Source organism: Propithecus coquereli, unplaced genomic scaffold (genome assembly GCF_000956105.1).
Source record: "Propithecus coquereli isolate 6110/MARCELLA unplaced genomic scaffold, Pcoq_1.0 Scaffold223, whole genome shotgun sequence".
Lineage (NCBI taxonomy): Eukaryota > Metazoa > Chordata > Mammalia > Primates > Indriidae > Propithecus > Propithecus coquereli.
In genome coordinates, this window is record NW_012147523.1 from 3,358,509 (window position 1) to 3,377,391 (window position 18,883).

General features: G+C 41.4%; 1 protein-coding gene across 2 annotated transcripts in view; it reads left to right on the plus strand.

Moving 5' to 3' along the window:
• The first annotated feature begins 1,265 nt into the window (after nucleotides 1-1,265).
• COG7 (component of oligomeric golgi complex 7) overlaps nucleotides 1,266-18,883 on the plus strand; it is a 58,430-nt gene continuing 40,812 nt past the window's right edge. For both annotated transcript variants that reach the window (XM_012644996.1, XM_012644997.1), the window contains exons 1-7: nucleotides 1,266-1,656; nucleotides 3,550-3,698; nucleotides 4,017-4,133; nucleotides 5,038-5,206; nucleotides 10,159-10,241; nucleotides 11,185-11,307; nucleotides 17,584-17,782. In XM_012644996.1, coding sequence (XP_012500450.1) covers nucleotides 1,488-1,656; nucleotides 3,550-3,698; nucleotides 4,017-4,133; nucleotides 5,038-5,206; nucleotides 10,159-10,241; nucleotides 11,185-11,307; nucleotides 17,584-17,782 — 1,009 coding nt within the window. In that variant the 5' untranslated portion in view covers nucleotides 1,266-1,487. The remainder of the gene's footprint in view (nucleotides 1,657-3,549; nucleotides 3,699-4,016; nucleotides 4,134-5,037; nucleotides 5,207-10,158; nucleotides 10,242-11,184; nucleotides 11,308-17,583; nucleotides 17,783-18,883) is intronic.

The window sequence follows — 18,883 nt, forward strand, 5'->3', positions numbered from 1 at the left end:
ATGATTCTGAGATAACTGTATACCTGCATGCAAAAAAAACCAAACCACCCAAACAAACCTTAGACCTTTACCTTGTACCATACACAAAAATTGAACTCAAAATGGATCACAGACCTAAATGCAAGAGCCAAAACTTTAAAATTTCTAGAAGAAAATTCAGGAGAAATTCTTCATGATTTTAGGTTAGGCAAAGATTTCTTAGATACAACACCAAAAGCATGATCCATAAAAAAGGTGATAATGAACTTTATTAAAATTTAAAATTTTTGTACCTCAAAAGACATAATTAAGAAAACAAAAAGATAAGCTACTGAAAGAAAATATTTGCAAACCGTATCTCTAACAAAAGAGTTATACCCAGAATATGTAAAGAACCGTGATAACCCGATAATATGAAGACAATCCCATTTGAAAATGGGCAAAAGATTTGAATAGACATTTTACCAAGAAGGTAAAAGAACTATAAGAACAGCTGGCAAACACATGAGATGTTCAACATCATTGGTCATTAGGGAAATGCAAATTAAAGCAACAATGACTTACCACTGACTACATACCAAATATTCGGGAGACTATAGAGAAACTGCAACCCTCATTCATTGTTGATGGTAATATAAAACGGTACAGGCACTCTGGAAAAGTTTGGCAGTCTCTTAAACAGTTAAACATAAATTTACCTTACAAACTAGCAGTTTCACTCCAAAGAATCTATCCACAAGAAATGAAAACACGTGTCCGCACAAAGATATGTGTGAGAATGTGCATCACACTGTTTGTTTTAGGCTAGAAGAAACAAGTAAGTGCAAAGACTGGTGGGTTCCAGCGTAGGGTTTTAGGAAAGGATAGGGGGCCAAAGTGGCTAAAGCGATATGGGAAGAGTGGTGGGCAGAGGTCACATCATGGAGGTTTCACTCGCTCCCTTCAGGAGAGTAGAAAAGAGCGAAGGTTCCAGTGGCCTGTTTGTCTGAGTTCAAATCCTAACAGTGCCACTTTCTAGCTACATGACTGAACCAGTTGCTTAACTGCCTCAGTTCCGCATCTATACGTTGGGGAGAATAATAGTATTCAAAAGACTGTGAAGATTAAAGGCGCTAATATATATAAGAACTTTATCGTAAAGCCCTTATCGTTTCTTGCTCAGAGAATTTTTAGCAGAAGTGGGATGTTTGTACCTGCCCTGAGCGATCAGCACCGGGGCGTTTCTCTTACACCCAGCGCACTCAGGCGCCCGGAACGCCGGCAGACTCTATGGTAACGGCCACCTACTTCCGGAAGAAGTACGGCGTGCGGCCGGGGTCAGTCCCAGCCGCAGCCTGAGCGAGCTGACAGAGAAGCTACAGAGGAGCAAGTTACCCGTCCTGGAAGTTCCGGGGTGTTGCATCGGAGGCTAGCCCCGGTGCTCTCGCAGGGTCTCCCTCTTCTGCCTCCTCGTTGTCACCCGGAGCCAGCTATTAAGGCCTGAACTCCAGGCCTGCGGCCGTGCCGCCATGGACTTTTCCAAGTTCCTGGCCGAGGACTTCGACGTGAAGGAGTGGATCAATGCGGCCTTCAGGGCTGGCCCGAAGGAGGCGGCGGCGGGGAAGGCGGACGGCCACGCAGCCACCCTGGTGATGAAGCTGCAGCTGTTCATCCAAGAAGTGAACCACGCCGTGGAGGGTGAGCCGTGCGGGGTTCTGGCCAGGGGCCCTCCCCTGCGCTCGGCTGGGCAGAGGTCCCCGAACTGGGCATGGGACAACCGGGTGGTGCACGTATTGGGCGGTAAACATCCGTGCCTCACTTGGTGAGAAAGTGAGCCTGAAGTCCTGATTACATCACCGAGGAAGTCTCAGCTGGGTGCTCGCGGTCTTTGACACTTGGAAATTTTGGATGTGTTAATTTTCCAACTCTGACGGTGCTATAAAGTTTCCTTTTAAAACTTAAGTGAAAAGAGTGAATTTTAAGAGTATTACATAATAGCCAACTGATCCTTATATCGGGCAAAAACCTATTACAGTATAGGTGTATGGGAATGACACAAATCTGGGAAACATTGTTTTAGTACATCTTCATGTCCGCTGAGGAAGATAGGCTGGATTGAATGGACACAAACCAATTTTTGAGGATAGTTATTTATAAAAAATAGTTTGCACTAGCAACCATTTCGTATAACTCCTCGACTTTACCTTTTTATTTTATTTATTTAGGAGACAGGGTCTGTAGCCCGTCTGTCGCCCAGGGTGAAGTGCAGTGGCGTGATCACAGCTCACTAAGTTGAAACTCCCAGTCTCAAGAGATCCTCTCTTCCTCTGCCTCCCCAGTCATAAGGATAATCAAGCATATTCCTAAAAGTTTTGGAATTAGCAGAAATACAACCCAGAAAAGGCCCAACAAAATAAAAGAATATGGAAACAGGGGGAAAAGAAAAAAGACCATGGAAAGCAGGCTTTGGGGCCAGACACATGTAAAGCTTGGTTTTGGTTCTGTAAAATCTTGGGCAAGTTACTTCACTTCTCTGAGCCTCAGTTTTCTTATCAATAGAGGAGGCTGCTAATGTTGCCATGGACAGTGACAAAATGTATGTAAAGCCCCTGTTGCATAACTAGCAATCACCCAGTGCCAGATTTCTTCATTCTTCCTTGCAAAAAAAGTTAAGATTTCACTTACTGGTGGCAAAGAATTGGTGTTAAGTCAGGTCGATGGTTCACTCCTGATTTTTTAAAAAAATGAATTATGGTGTGATGGCTCATGCCCATAATCACAGTAACTTGGGAGACTGAGGCAGGAGGATCGCTTGAACCCAGGAATTCAAGACCAGCCTCGGCTACATAGTGAGACCCTGTCTCTAAAAAACTGAAAAAAATTATCTGGGCATGGTGGCACATGCCTGTGGTCCCAGCTACTTGGGAGGCTGAGGCAGGAGGATCTCCTGAGCCAAGGAGTTTGAGGCTGTAGTGTGCTATGCTCCCTCCACTGCACTCCACCTCGGGCGACAGAGTGAGAAGGTCTCTTCAAAATTAATTTAATATAAAAAGCAAGGTCTTGCTTTGTTGCCCAGGTTGGAGTGCTGTGGCTATTCACAGGCACCATCCTGCAGGCACAGGGTGCCTGCTCGATTTCCAACCTGGGCCGGCTCACCCCTCCTAAGGCAATCTGGTGGTCTCCCACTCCTGGGAGGTTACCATGTTGATGCAGAACTTAATAAGGACACCTGATTGGCACAGCATACTACAGCCTATAACTTCTGGGCTCAAGCAATCTTCCCATCTCTGCCTCCTGAGTAGCCGGGATTACAGGCGTGCGCCACTGTGCCCTGTGGTTCATTCCATTTTAAATCACACAGCCCTCACCCATCAGTCCGGGGAGGACATGGTCCTGGCAAAGGTCCCTCGCTGCCCATCTCCTCTTCTGTCCCACATCTTCTGCAGGCTCCAAAAACTGTGTGGTTGCTAATGTGTTAGGGAAAACTTCCTTTCTGTTGTCTGATTCGTTTCATATTTTTCACTGGTGACTGGTCCTCTTTTCACCTTTTGTGCATATTGCTGTTCTTGATTTTTTTTTTTTTTGGTACAGAAACAAGTCTCCAAGCTCTTCAGAACATGCCCAAAGTGCTCCGTGATGTCGAAGCCCTGAAACAGGAGGCATCTTTTCTGAAAGAACAAATGATTCTTGTCAAGGAGGACATTAAAAAATTTGAACAGGACACATCTCAATCGATGCAGGTATTTTGGCTCCTGTCCTAAATGTTGATTCTTGTCTTTGGAAGGCGTATACTCTCATTAGGGGTTTAGAACAGCACAACATTGTGGGAAGCCAACCTTAATGCAAAATTGTATTCAGACTGCTCTTTTGCTTGAGTCTTTCAGCTAATTCATCTCTTCAGCACCTGCTGGACAAAATTAGCCAGGTGATTGGTGTTTTAGGGTACAGAAGTTCCCCAAAGGCAGGAGCATGCCACAATACTTATGTTTCAAGTCACCGGTGGAAGGTGGAGGAAAAGGACCTACCACTTCATTTTTTACCCCTCCTTTCTTTTTCAGGTGTTGGTGGAAATTGACCAAGTGAAGTCCAGGATGCAGCTTGCTGCTGAATCTCTTCAAGAAGCAGATAAGTGGAGCACGTTAAGTGCTGATATTGAAGAGACATTTAAGACTCAGGTAGGTTTCTTATTTAGGGGATGTTGTGAAATGTCTTTAGGTAGGAGCTTAAGGTTTGGGGAAAGCAAATGGGAGCCATTCATGAAAACCATAAGGGACGGTCGAGAACAGCATACAGAAACATTCAGACTTAGAGTGGGGAAGGTCCAAAACTGTTCTGAGGATTTCCACGCTCTTTAGTTTGCACCCTCTGCCTTACTGAAGCTCTTAGTCACAGTGAGTAAGTTCAGGAGAAGCCCCAGTAAAAATGCACAGACAGAGAAGATGGGAGGTAATGACAGCACTGAACATGAGTAGAAAGGCCTTACACACTGTAGAATGTTGGCATGTTATTTAACCCCTCTGGGCCTGCAAAGTGTGGAAAATAGTAATACTTTTGATACCTAGTTGTAAGGATGAAATAAGATGATATCTTGTTAAAAATTCTATTTCTTTTTGTTTTTTAAAATTAATCAATTTTTTTTAGAGACAGGGTATCACTCTGTCACCCAGGCTGGAGTATAGTGATGCTATCATAGCTCACTATATCTTCCAACTCCAGGGTTCAAGCCATCCTCCCATTTTAGTCTTTCAAGTAGCTAGGACTACATATGTGTGCCTCCATGCCTGGCTACTTTTTAAATTTATTTTTAATTTTTTGTAGAGATGGAGTCTCGCTGTGTTGCCCCGGCTGGTCTCAAACTCCTAGGCTAAAGCCATCCTCCCACCTTGGCCTCCAAAAGTGCTGGGATTACAGGGAATAGCTACCATGCCTGGCACAATTATTTTTTCATTGTGGTAAAATACACAATAACTTATTTTATAAGTTGCCTTTTCATGTATTAAAGTATAATATTTTATTCCTTTGTAATTGAGGTAGCAGGGATCTTTTAAAATAAATATCCTGTATTCTGGTCTTTTCTAGGACATAGCTGTGATTTCTGCCAAGCTAACAGGTATGCAGAACAGCTTAACGATGCTTGTTGATACACCAGACTACTCAGAAAAGTGTGTGCACTTAGAGGCATTGAAGAACAGGCTGGAGGCCCTGGCCAGTCCCCAGATCATAGCAGCATTCTCCTCTGAGGATATAGGTGAGTGCTGGCTGTTTCTCTTCTCTGTGTGTATACCTCTCTGTGAAGATAAGGCCTCCCGAGTCTTCAGTCTTTAGGATGTGTTAATGGTGATTAAATTATGTAGATTAGAAGTAAGCCTGTAACTTTATGATGCTTATGTGTTTTCAACATTTTCATATGAAATTTTCAACCATACAGAAAAGTTGAAATGAGTATAGTGGACATACCATCTAGATTCTAGCATTAGCGTTTTGCCACATTTGCTTTATCACATAGCCATTCCTCTATCCATCCATCGATCCATCTTATTTTTTCTGATGCACTTCAAGGTAAGTTGCAGACATTAGTACACTTCAATCCTAAACACTTTGGCATTCATATCACTCACTAGAGTTCAATAATGATTTTTCTTTTATTTTTTGAGATAGGGTTTCACTCTGTTGCCTGGGCTAGAGTGCAGTGGCATCATCATAGTTCACTGCAACCTCAAACTCCTAGGCTCAAGCAATCCTGCCTCAGCCTCCCAAGTAGATGGGACTACAGGCTTGTGCCACCATGCCTGGCTAATTTTTCTATTTTTAGTAGACATGGGATCTCACTCTCGCTCAGGCTGGTCTTGAACTCCTGACCTCAAGCCATCCTCCCGCCTCGGCCTCCCAGAGTGGTAGGATTAGAGGCTTGAGTCACTATGTAGAATAACTTTAAATGTAGCAGAAAGATTCATTTATATAAGTGTTCTTATGAAAATAACAAGCATTTTAAAGGCAAATATTCATTTTCTAACTCCTGGATTGCTGCCCATTAGGTCAAGATCCACTGGCAGGTTTCTGAAATTTAGCTGGGTTCTCTACAGTGGTTGCTGTCACGATTTTCCTTCCCAGCAAAGGAAATACAAAAAGGTTGAAGACCTGTTAGCTCAGGTTTTTTTCCTTTCCTTTTAATTTAATTCTAAGGCTGTCGCATCTATGTTTTGGCCAGAAGGGGGCAGACGGGAGCCACAGGTGGCCTTGCCCTGTGTGATGTTCAGAGACTGCACTGAAACCCACCTCCCTGCCTTTTCAGCAGTAAGCCTGAAAGCAAGTGCTTTGTGTAGTCATTTCTCCCGCGCTTAGGGAAATAGCTAAGAAACTACTTGATGTTAAAGCCCATAACTTGGCTCTTAGAGTCCACTGCTATGTGTGGAATGCTGATATTTACTAAATTATTTACTTATTCCTCAAACCACCAAATATGTGAACATACAGGAGTTCAGGACATTTGCTTTCTTATAGTTCCCATCTGGTATAACCAAAGTAGGAATTTTCAAAGGGATGACTGACTTGTAACTATTCGTTTAATATATGTGCTACGTGAGGAGCAGTGGGGAGTACAAAGTTGAAGAAGCTGAGATTGCAGTCCTTCAAGGACCCTGCAGCTTTGTTGAGGGTGAGGCTGGGGGAGAACAAGTACACAAATAATTTTGTTGCAAGGTGGAATGTGAAAACAGCCTTAGGCCTCCCCACGTTGGATAAAGAAAAATTGAAGAAGCCTTTATGAAACAGCTTTTATATGTGTAGAACCTTGAACATAGAGGAATTAAAAAAATTTGAAGATTGTTTCTGATTATAAAAGCAGTACATACAGGTTAATGAAAATTTGAAAAACATAAGAAAGCTCACTGCCCAGAGATGCCTATTAGTATTTTCTTCCCGTTTTATCGTTTTTGTTTTGCCCCCAGTTGGTAATACAGCGTGAACATCTTCCTGTGGGCCTGTAATTTTGACAGGTGAAGAAATGCATTGGGGTAGAGAGAACAGCATAGATTTGAATGATAGATAAGTGGGAAAACTCAGGCATTGTTTTGGGAATAGTAAATAGGACTGTTTTAGGAGAGTGAACATTGGTAAAAGAGTCAGAGATGAGGCCTAGAAGGAAGATTGAGGACGGAGCATAATTTGCCTTGAACAGATTAAAGCATTTCTGTTTGGGGAATAATTTCATATCTGTTAACAGTTTATTAGTAAATCTCCTGAGGAGTGTGGCTGAGTGGAAGGAGATGGAAAGACCTAGTTTAAAGTCTTTGAGCTGCTACATACTAGCAATAAGACCTCAATTTCCTCCTCAGTTAAAATGAGTTTGTAATACACACTATACCACTCTTGGGAGGGGTAAACAGGTGCAAAGTGCCTGGTGCAGAGGAGGTGTTCAGTGAACATTACTTCCTTTCTCTTTCTCTAACTCTTGCAATGGCCCAAAGGGAATCATTCCTAAGAGGCCAATATTTGAATGAGAGCTTTATCATTTCTGTTTTTAAATTTTAATTTCATTTATTTCTTCTTCTTATTTTCTGAGACAGGGTCTCACTCTCTTGCCCAGGCTAGAGTGCATTGGCTGAATCATAGCTCACTGCAGCCTCGAGCTCCCGGGCTCAAGTGATCCTCCCGCCCTCAGCTTCCCCAGTAGCTGGGACTACAGGTGCACACCACCACACCTGGCTAACTTTTAAATTTTTTTGTAGAGACGGGGTCTTGCTGTGTTGTCTAGGTTGGTCTCAAACCCCTGGCCTCAAGTGATGAGAGACCCGCATCATTTCTAAAAAGCTGTGCAGCTCAACAGCAAACTACAAATCGGAAGTCCAGACCCACAAATTAGTTAATTGGTTTCAATTTTCTTTTTCTTGGATTCAGTTAGATTTTTTTCCCATCATCTATGGTGTTGAAAAACTTACATAGTACTGAGGGGCTTATAGGGAAGAATAACATTCTCATCCCCTACCTTCTTATTCTCCAGACCTGTCCTCAGGAGGACACCACTTCTAATTCTTAGCTGCTTTTTCTGGCCTTTCACTTTATATTTCTGCATAATAAATTTATGATTTTATTTCTTTGTGTATCAATTTTTGGTATTATCTATTCTTCCTATTGTTATAGCTAAGGCTTTAGCTTTCATACCACTCCTACCTTCCTTCCCATTCTCCTCCTATACCATTATTTTCAATTGAGTAAATAAATAGTGTTTATATTATCAAAACATTATAAATAGTTTCTTTTTGCAGAGTTAGGGCATGTGCTATGATTTTAAACAATCATTAATTTAGTACATTTTTTGAGTGCCTACTGTGCGTTGTGCTAATTTCTAAGAACAATGAAACAAGACAGGAGAGGTCATCACCCTCATGGGACTTATGTTTAAGGCACAAAATTCTATCATTGAGAAAGATAATAAGCAAGGATGTAAGTAACTAAATAAAATAAGTATAGATTGTGATTAGTTCTATGAAGGGGAGGTTGTGATAAGGACTAGCAGGAAGAACCTAATTTAGGTTGGCTGATTAGGAACCAGGAGATCATCCCGGACATCGAATGCACAAAGGCGGTGAGAGAGTGAAGAGCTTGATTTGTTCTTGGCACCTGACAGAAGGCCTGCTTGTCTCAGTATTTTTCAGTTCATCTAAATATTAGATTGAATCATATGAAATTGTTGTTTTATGTCAGAATGGTTGAATAGCAGCAATTTCATATGGTTCAACCTTTACTATGGTTTAGCAGTCCTGCCAGTGATCTGCAAGTAACTGAAGCTCTCTGGGAAGCAGTTTCCTTACTTGTAAGATGCGGTGGATGATGAGTTAATTTAGATACCTGTCTCTGACAGTTTATGATTCTAATCAGGCCAGGACTAGGTATGGCAGGGGAGGTGCTTAAGGCTGCTGTCCCCAGCTCCCTGGGCCGAGGTCCGGTACCAGTGTGTTGCCTATTAGGAACTGAGCCACAGAGCAGGAGGTGAGTGGTGGGCGAGCAAGCTAGTGAAGCTTCCCCTGTATTTACAGCCACTCCCCATCGCTCACATCACCACATAAGCTCCGCCCCCTGTCAGATCAGCAGTGGCATTAGATTCTCATAGGAGTGCGAACCCTACTGTAAACTGCATATGCAAAGGATCTAGGTTGCACGCTCCTCATGAGAATCTAATGCCTAATGATCTGAGGTGGAGCTGAGATGGTGATGCTAGTGCTGGGGAGTGGCTGCAAATACAGATTATCATTAGGAGACAGGTTTGACTGCACAATAAATGTAAAGTACTTGAATCATCTGAAAACCATTCTCCCCTGCCCCCTGTCCATGGAAAAATTATCTGCCATGAAACCATTCCCTGGTACCAAAAAGGATGGGGACCGCTGGCTTAAGGCACCAAGTTTTTTTTTTTTTTTTTTGAGATAGGATCTTACTCTGTTGATCTGGCTGGAGTGCAGCAGTGTAATCATAGCTCACTGCAATGTCAAACTTCTGAGCTATAACAGTCCTCCTGCCTCAGCCTCCCAAGTAGCTGGGACTACAGGCATGTGCCACAATGCCTGGCTAATTTTTGTATATTTTGTAGAGACAGAATATCGCTCTTGCTCAGGCTGGTCTTGAATTCCTGGCCTCAAGCAATCCTCCCATCTCAGCCTCTCAAAGTGCTAGGATTACAGGCTTGAGCCAGTGCGCCTGGCCAGAGGCACCAAATTTGAGGAGGCTCTCTCCCTGCCCTTGCACATCCCTGAGAGTGAGAGCCTCCTTCAAATTTACACCCCAGGCTTCCCTCTCCCTCATCCCAGCCCTGAATCAAATTCATTTCACCATTCATATGTAAGAGTTATTTTGCTGATGTATAATCTTTGCTATATTGATGATGCTTATTGATGCATTATATGAACAAGCTAGAGCTCGCAGTGTCTGATTACCAAATCACCTAGTATTCTACTCTTAACTCTACTGATTTTCATATTTATGATTCCTACGAGTGAGTTAATTAATTACCTAGGTAGGAACTCCTGAATACTAGCATATATGTGTGTACGTGTGTATATATGTGTGTGTATGTGTGTGTGTGTGTGTGTGTGTGTGTGTGTGTGTGTGTATATATATATATCTCCAAACTGATCCTGGTGAATTCTTTCTCTTTGCTGCAGCACAAAGGCTGGTAACAGTATATATATATTTTCTGTTCTTTAGATCAGTCCAAAATGTTTGTGAAGATTTTTACTGAAGTTGACCGGATGCCCCAGCTCCTTGCCTACTACTACAAGTGTCACAAGGTAAGGCACTGTGAGCAGTGACAATGGTGGAATGCTCATGACACTGGGCCACAGAATCTGTTATACTCAAAGGGTAAAAATACTGTCTCCTTGCCCCTTGGCCTTTTTTCTTTTAGTTAGCCTGTAGGGGGTGCTCTTGGTCTAGCATACGGATTCATTTAATTGCCAGTTGGAAAAAGAGTCATCAGTTTTCATCCTCTTTTTTATTTACAGCTGGACTCACTTATGGACTTGTTTTAATTTATTGCCATTTTTGTCTTTTAAGGGAGATTCATGTCTTAGACTTGATTGTGCCCTCAACAAGCCGTAAGAACTTTTTTCTCTTAGAGATGGGGTCACTCTATGTTGCCCAGGCTGGAGCACAGTAGCTATTCACTGGTGCGATCATTGCCCACTGCAGTCTCAAACTCCTGGGCTCAAGCGATGGATTCTCTGCCTCAGCCTCCTGAGTGGCTGGAACTACAGGCTCGCGCTACCATGCCTGACTCAGAATTTTATGTTTTCTAGGCTTATAGAAGGTAGGGCACTGAAAACCTCAGCCTCCTGGGCTAACCTTAATTCCTTCAAGTGCACGCAGTGATGTTAGGACATGAAGCTTAAACTCACCCTCATGCCTAACTCTGAGGTTTGTTTGGGAGAGTGGTGGTTGCTTAGTAGAAGCATGCTTTGCGGGCAGGATAAAAGGAGAGGGGATCACTTGAAAGGCAACAATTCAAGTTTTGGGTGATGATCAGAGCAGGTGACTGTAAATGTTTTTTCTTTCCTTCCTTTTTTTGAACTGGATGGACCTCGCTGGGTTGCTCAGTGAGTCCATTGAGCAATCAGTGAGTGGTCAGGATAACAAGCAGCTGTAAATCGTTTGTCTTACTAGGAGGGCAGGGCAGTTTTCGCAGGCAGCGTACCTTGGCTGCCCACTAAGGGCCCCTTTGTTCTGCTCCTGCAGGTGCAGCTTTTAGCAGCCTGGCAAGAGCTGTGCCAGAGTGAACTCCCCCTGGACCGGCAGCTCACTGGACTCTATGACGCCCTGCTCGGTGCTTGGCACACACAAATCCAATGGGCTACGCAGGTAACAGCTCTTTTGGGTTCTAGGGAGAACAAAGCCTGTGGTAACAGGGGAGTGGGTGACTGCCTTGGGAATGGTCGAGCATGCCCCATATGCTGTCGTCACTTGAGGGGTTAAAAGATAAGCCTAGATTATAGTTAAATGGTTTAAGGTTAAACAAAAAAAATTAAAAAGGGAAAAAAAGATAAGCTTAGAAACCCACGTCAGTGAAATCTTTAGGTCTCCACTAAAACTCTTCTTATCACTCTTATCTATATCTTAAATGGAATCTAATGTGACAGTGTTGCCTGTTGTTCAGCCAGGCAGCCTGTGGAATTCCTGAAGGCCATTATCTTCTGATCTAAAAGCAGGAGGCCCCGGGTCAGGTGGTGTTGGAGTGAACAAGATTGTTTTTATCTTAACTTCGGGTAAAATTTACCTGACCTGGAGTTAGTTTCCCTTTACACCAAGAGTTAGAGAAAGAGATAATTTTAAAGGCACCTCCTGCCCAAGAGTGAGGTAAGACAGAGGAACTTTATTTCAAGTGGAAACTTTCCATCACTTACTTTCCCAAGGTCTCTGTGCTTTCCAGCCGTAAATGGTATAAGCCATGGCTCTCTTGTCTTGAGACAGGAGGTGCAGTAGATCCTCTTTTAGAAGGGGAAAAGCCTATCTTACTTTGGAGTAACCGCTTACTGGGCCTGTTTGCGATGGGGCTTATTTTTTTTTTTTGTTACAATTAGTCGTGAATCACTCTTCAGATGTTCATCAGTCGTTTGCTGGAATGAACTTGAGTGTAGTTAGAGAGAATTCCTTGTACAGGGTCATGTCATTCAAATTGGTTAAAGCACTTTTCTCTATCCTTGTTCTTTTTCCTTGAACTAACCTAATTCAGACTTGAGTTTTTCTGTTTTGTTTTTTGTTTTTGTTTTTAAAGGAGAAAACCTCCTGTAGAAGTGTCACAGTTTTTATATAATCATTTATGTGTTTTTGTATCTTCTACTGCTTCTTGTAGCATGAGGATAAAAACAGTTCGTGTCTATATATACAAATGCCTTTCATCATCTAAGATAAAGACTTCTCAGACTTCTATTTGGGCCTCATCCTAAGTTTGTAAGTCATGAGTTTATATTAATTTGCACCTTTGGCCCATGGCTCATTTTCTTTTCAGGATGTAAGCATGATATTAATAGCTGGGCTGTCATCTCCTAAAGCTCAGTATAGTGAAAAAGAAGGCCAAAAGTGCCAGGGTAAATGTGTCTTCTTCAGATTTTCCCCCAACTATTTTAATACAAAAAATTTCCAGTATATAAAAATGTTGAAAGAATTATACAGTGAATACCCATGTACCCACTTTTTAGGTTGTACAATGAACATTTTGCTATATTTGCTTTATCACAAATAAATGCCTCTGTCCTTGTCTCTATCTATTCATTGCCCCATCTTATTTTTTTTGATTCATTTCAAAGTAAGTTGCAAACATCATTTACTTCAGATATTAACTAGAGTTCAAAATTTACTTACAGTTTTTTTTGAGGTAAAATTGTGAAATACAATGATCTTAAATATGCCATTTGGTTATTCTGACATATACAAATACCTGTGTAACCTAAATCCCCTTTCAATATCCAGAACATTATCACCATGCTAGAAAGTTCCCTCAGTCAGTCTTTGCACCAACAGCCCTGAAGGCAACCACTGCTGGAAAAAAAACACTGATTTTTTTCCACCATAAATTAGTTTAGCCTGTTCTAGAATTTCATATAGGTGGAATCATATGAGATGTGGTCTTTTGGTAAGGTTTTTTTCATTGAGTATGTTCTTGAGATTTACTCATAGTGTTGTATGTATACTAGTTTGTTCCTTTCTGTTGCTGAATACTAGTACCTGGTATAAATATACCTCAATTTGTTTACACCTTCTCTTATTGATGGACATTTGGTCTGTTTCCAGTTTGGAGCTATTATGAATAAAGCAGCTTTGAAAATTGTTCAGTAAATTTTTTTATAGACACATGTGTTCATATCTCTTGGGTGAATACCTAGGAGTGGAATTGCTGGGTCAGAGGGTAGGTGTACATATAGATTTATTATGTAAGAAACTGTCAGACCTTTTTCCAAAGTGGTTGTGCTTTTCCCACTCCCACACAGTTGCAATGTGTGAGAGTTCTGATTGCTCCACATCCTTGCCGAAATTAGGTGTTGTCATTCTTTTTAATTTTAGCCATTCTGGTGGGTGTGTAGTAGTATCTCATTGTGACTTTAATTTGCATTTCCCTGATGACTAAGGACATTGGACACCTTTTCATGTGCTTATCACCTATTTGTACATATTCCTTTGTGAAGTGTCAACTCAAGTCTTTTGCCCATTTAAAAAAATTGGATTATTTATCTTTTTATTATTGAGTTGTAGGAGTTCTTTATATATTCCCAATACAAGTCCTTTGTTACGTATGTTTTGTAGCTATTTTCTTCCAGTTTGTGGCTTGAGCAGAAGTTTCGATTTTGATGAAGCCTAATTTATTACTTTTATTCTTTTATGGTTATGACTTTCTGTGCCCTAAGAAACCGTCACCAATCCCCAAGTTGCCACGGTATTCTTCCATGTTTTCTTCTAGAAACTTATTTAACTTTTATATTTAGGTTATGGTCCGTCTTGAATTAATTTTTGTATGCAGTGTAAGGTAGGGTCAGACTTTTTTCCTGGGCTACTTAGGTTAACTTTATAGCCCAATTGATAAGTTTGGTCTTGTAGTTGCAATACCCATTTTGCTCTTGTCTCTTACTTAAATGATTTGGGGGTGTGGGGGAGGAATTAGACTAAATGACTCTATTCCAAAGAGTTCTAATTGGTTGGTCTATGTATAAAGTCATATCTTAGACCTCCAGTGGCTTTTTAAAAATGCATGTTTCAATTAACACACTGGGTCCCTGTATTAGTCCATTTTGTGCTGCTCTAAAGGAATGCCTGACACTGGGTAATTTATAAAGAAGAGAGATTTATTTGGTTCATGGTTCTGCAGGCTGTGCAAGAAGCACCACACCAGCATCTGCTTCTGGTGAGGGCTTCAGGGAGCTTCCAATCAAAGCAGAAGGTGAAGGGAGAGAAGACGTGTCACATGGCAAGAGAAGGAATAAGAGAGAGGAGGAGGTGGTTCCAGGCTCATTTAAACAACCAGCTATCTCGTGAACTAATAAAGCAAGAACTCACTCATTATCAGGGGGAGGGCACCAGGCCATTCATGAGGGATCCACCCTCATGACACAAACACCTCCCACCAGGCTCCACATTCAACACTGGGGATCAGATTTCAACATGAGATTTGGAGGGGCCAAATGTCCAAACCACATCAGTCTCTTGCACTCAGAGTTCTTCCCTTTCCTTAAAGTCACCGGACAAAAGGGATTTTTTGGCCATTGGCTGAAGAACAACAAAGGTTCACAGACTCTAAGACTTGGAGATTGGTGATGGTTTCACAGGACGCAGAAAGCAGTAACGATGAAAAGGAAAAAAAATGGATAAGTTAGGCTTCCTCAAAATCAAAACCTCTTCTTGAGCCGCAGACTAGAAGAAAATATCTACAAAACATATGGATATATGATTTGTGAATGTTTTCTCTCATTCCGTGGGTTATTTTACATTTTTGATAGTGTCTTTTGATGCATAAAAGTTTTTAATTTTGATGTAGTCCAATTTATCTATTTTTTGTTGCCTATGCTTTTGATGTCATATCCAAGAAATCACTACCAAATTCAAGATCACGAGGATTTTCCTCTATATTTTCTTCCAAGAGTTTTATAGTTTTAGCTGTTACATTTAGGTCTTTGATCAATTTTCAGTTAATTTTTGTATATGGCATAAGGTAATGGTCCAACTTCTTTCTTTTGCATGTGGACTGTCCTTTTCCCATCAAATAGTCTTGGTAGCTTTGTTAAAAATCAATTGGCCATAGCTGTATCGGTTTTACTTCTGGTCTCTCTGTTCTATTTCATTGGTCTATATGTCTGTCCTTATGCCAGTACCATAATGTTTTGATTATTGTAGCTTTGTAGTAAGTTTTGAAATCAAGCAGTATGAATCCTCCAACTTTGTTCTTCTTTTTCAAGATATTTTGACTATTTGTATGTGTTGGGGGGGAAATCCCTTGAAATTCCATGTGAATTTTTAGATGGGTTTTTCTATTTCTCCAAAAGGCATTATTGGGATTTAGATAGTCAATCTGCATTGACTCTGTAGATTGCTTTGGGTAGTATTACCATCTTAACAATCTTAAATCTTCCAATTCATGAACATGGGATGTCTTAGCATTTATTTAGTTCTTTAATTTCTTTCAGCAGTGTTTTGTAGTTTTCAGTGTACAAGTCTTCCAGCTCCTTGGTTAAGTTTATTCATAAGTATTTTATTCCTTTTGATATTATTGTAAATGGAATTGTTTTCTTTAATTTCCTTTTCAGATTGTTTGTTGTTATTATATAGAAAAACAAATTATTTTTGCATGTTGATTTCATATCCTCCAACTTAGCTGAATTTGCTTATTAACTCTAACAATATTTTCTGGATTCTTTAGGGTCTTCTACATATAAGAGCATGTCATCTGCAAGTGGAGATAACTGTTTTCAATTTTGATGTCTTTTATTTCTTTCTTTCTTTTTTTTTTTCCAATTGCTCTGGCTAGGACTTCCAGTACTATGTTGAATATAGTGTCAAAAGCAGGCATCCTTGTCTCATTCCTGATATTAGGGAAAAAGCTTTTAGTCTGTCACCATTGAGTATCATGTTAGCTGTGATTTTTTATATATGACCTTTATTATGTGGAGGAAGTTTTCTTCTATTCCTAGTTTGTTGAGTGTTTTTATCATGAAGAGTGTTGAATTTTATCATGTGTATTTTCTGTATTAATTGAGATGATCATGTGTTTTTTTCACTCCATTCTGTTAATGTGGTATATTATGTTGATTCATTTTTGTATGTTGAGCCATCCTTGCGTTCCTGGGTAAATCCTGCTTGGTCATGGTGCATACTTTTTTTAATATGCTGTTGAATTCAGTTTAGTAGTATTTTTTTAAAGATTTTTGCTTGTGTATTCGTAAGGAGTATTGGTTTGTAGTTCTCTTTTTGCAGTGTCTTTGTCTGCTTTTGGTATTATGTTAATGCTGGCCTCACAAAATTAGTTAGGAAGTATTCTGTATCAGTTTGTAGTTGTTGTTGTTGTTTTTTCATTGTTTTCTTTTCTTTTCTTTTTTTTTTTTTTTTTTTTTTGAGGCAGGGTCTCACTCTTGCCCAGGCTAGTGCAGTAGCATGATCATAGCTCACTGTAACCTCAAACACCTGGGCTCAAGTGATCTTCCCACCTGAGCCTCCTGAGTAGCTGAGACTACTGGTGCACACCACCACACCCTGCTACTTTTTTAATTTTTTTGTAGAGATGAGGTTTCTCTATGTTGTCCGGGATGATCTCAAATTCTTGGCCTCAAGCAATCCTGCCTCAGCCTCTTAAAGTGGGATTATAGGCATGAGCCACCGCACCCAGCTTATTGGTTTTATAGTTTTAAATTTTATCTTTTTTGGTCTTAGAGTTGCCTAGGAACAGCTCTCATATCTCATTTCATGTTTGTACATATTTAAGATACATTATAATAAAAAATATATAATCAACACTGGGGGTCTGTGAGAACTCCTATCTAAATGGACTCTGTACATTATTCAAGTTTTGCCCAAGAGATCTAAAGTACATAGAATATAAAAAAAGACTTCCAGTGAATATGTGAATCTATAGTGTAAACAGGTCTAGATATAAACTATTCCTGGTGGTCCTTAAGAATAAAAGATAAATCCATCTAGACTGGAGATCTGTGTCGAGGGGAGAGATGGCTGTAGGCCAGATAGCTACTCTGCTTAAAGATTCTTCTAGCTCCCATTCAATGAAGTGCTCTTCTTTCCTTCTATTTTGTTCCCTACCTCCTGCCACACCCCCTGCAACTTCTCGATTGTCATCTTCACAGTCCTCTTTCTAGTCAATTTTTGGTGACCATCGAAACACTATATGAAAGCATTTGATAGATCTGAAAATAGCTAGGCACTTGGGGGCGGTGATAGACATGAAGTTGCAAGTCCCAAGTCCTGCCAGTGGACTTTACTTCCTGAGCATGCTCACATTTGCAAAGAGGGAAACTTTGGGATTATAGCTCTAAACTAGACTACCTTACATCTATCAGGGGAGATTCCTTTGAAGGATCCAGGAGACAGCTTCTTTAAAAAAGTACACTCCTCCTCGGTTCTGTGTGCTCTATCCCACTGCAGGTTTTCAAGAACCCCCACGAAGTGGTGACGGTGCTGCTGATCCAGACCCTGGGGGCCTTGGTGCCCTCCCTGCCCATGTGCCTCAGCTCCGGAGTGGAGAGGGCAGGGCCTGAGCTGGAGCTTACCAAGCTGCTGGAGTTCTACGAAGCCACCGCCCACTTCGCCAAGGGGTTGGAGATGGCGCTGCTCCCCCACCTACGTAAACATTCCTTCCTCCCGGTTCTCTGGCTTGTCTATACTGCTCTTTTTGAAACTTCTGGGGCCTGGGTTTGTTTGCCTTTTCAGATGACTGATTTTACAAAAAATGGAAGGGATCAGTGTTTTTCTTCTCAAAAGATGTGGAAAGCTTTTCCATGGAAGCGTTGCCGTTGTGGGAATAGTTGTATAATGTATTTGCCTAGCCTTTTGCTGCCTCAGTGCTTGACTGAGGGAAGTGATGGACACCTCTGCGGGGGCTTAGGATGTAAAAGAGGCTTCATAGCGAGGCAGGTGGACATAGCAATGCGCTGGCCGCAAGTTACGCTGGGAGACATGTCCATTTCCTTTCAAGTCATCGTAAAGCCTCAGACAATTCAACCTAAAACTCAAGCACATTTAAGAGAACAAAATCGGCAAGAGGAGCTTTTTGAAGGGGTGACGGCGAGTTTTTCAGGGCAGGGAGCTTAGGCGAAAAGGTGGCTATAGGGAAGATGGGCTTTCCCCAGCAGCCGACTGAGAGCAGAGCGCTCCTTGTTCCCACGAGGGTGAACAATGCATGGTGTGTTACGTTTTCCCAGTTCTTTCCCATCTGTGTTAAAAGCATCATAAATTTTTAAATAACCCAGACCTCGTGACACATGCTGCAGTCAAATCAGGAAATCGCTCCAGGAAGGCCTTGTTCTGCCGTTTGGCTGCGGTGTGTCACTAACTTGGTTTATTTAATAGTTATTCCCTTTAATTACATTTGTGTATAATTGCCTTGTACATTCCAGGGAGTGTGTTTATTGTTCAGATTCCTGATGATTCATAGGTATTTTTGGCATACTCACTAGTCAGGCCTGGATATGATGCCATTGGGGAAGTGGCTGGAGTGTTGAGGCCGTGCATCCTGCTGGAGCAGAGTGGGATGAAGGTTGGGCAGGGAACCGGCTGTGTTCCTCCCCCAGGTGATGAACGGGTGGCAGAGGGGGAACTACCCTCTGAAGAGTCAGCTAGAAAAGCGCTTTGTTAGTCAGCCATGGGAGTGTGGATTTCGAACGATTCCTATTGAGGTTTTCAAGAGGTTGTATATTATGTTGATTCATTTTTGTATGTTGAGCCA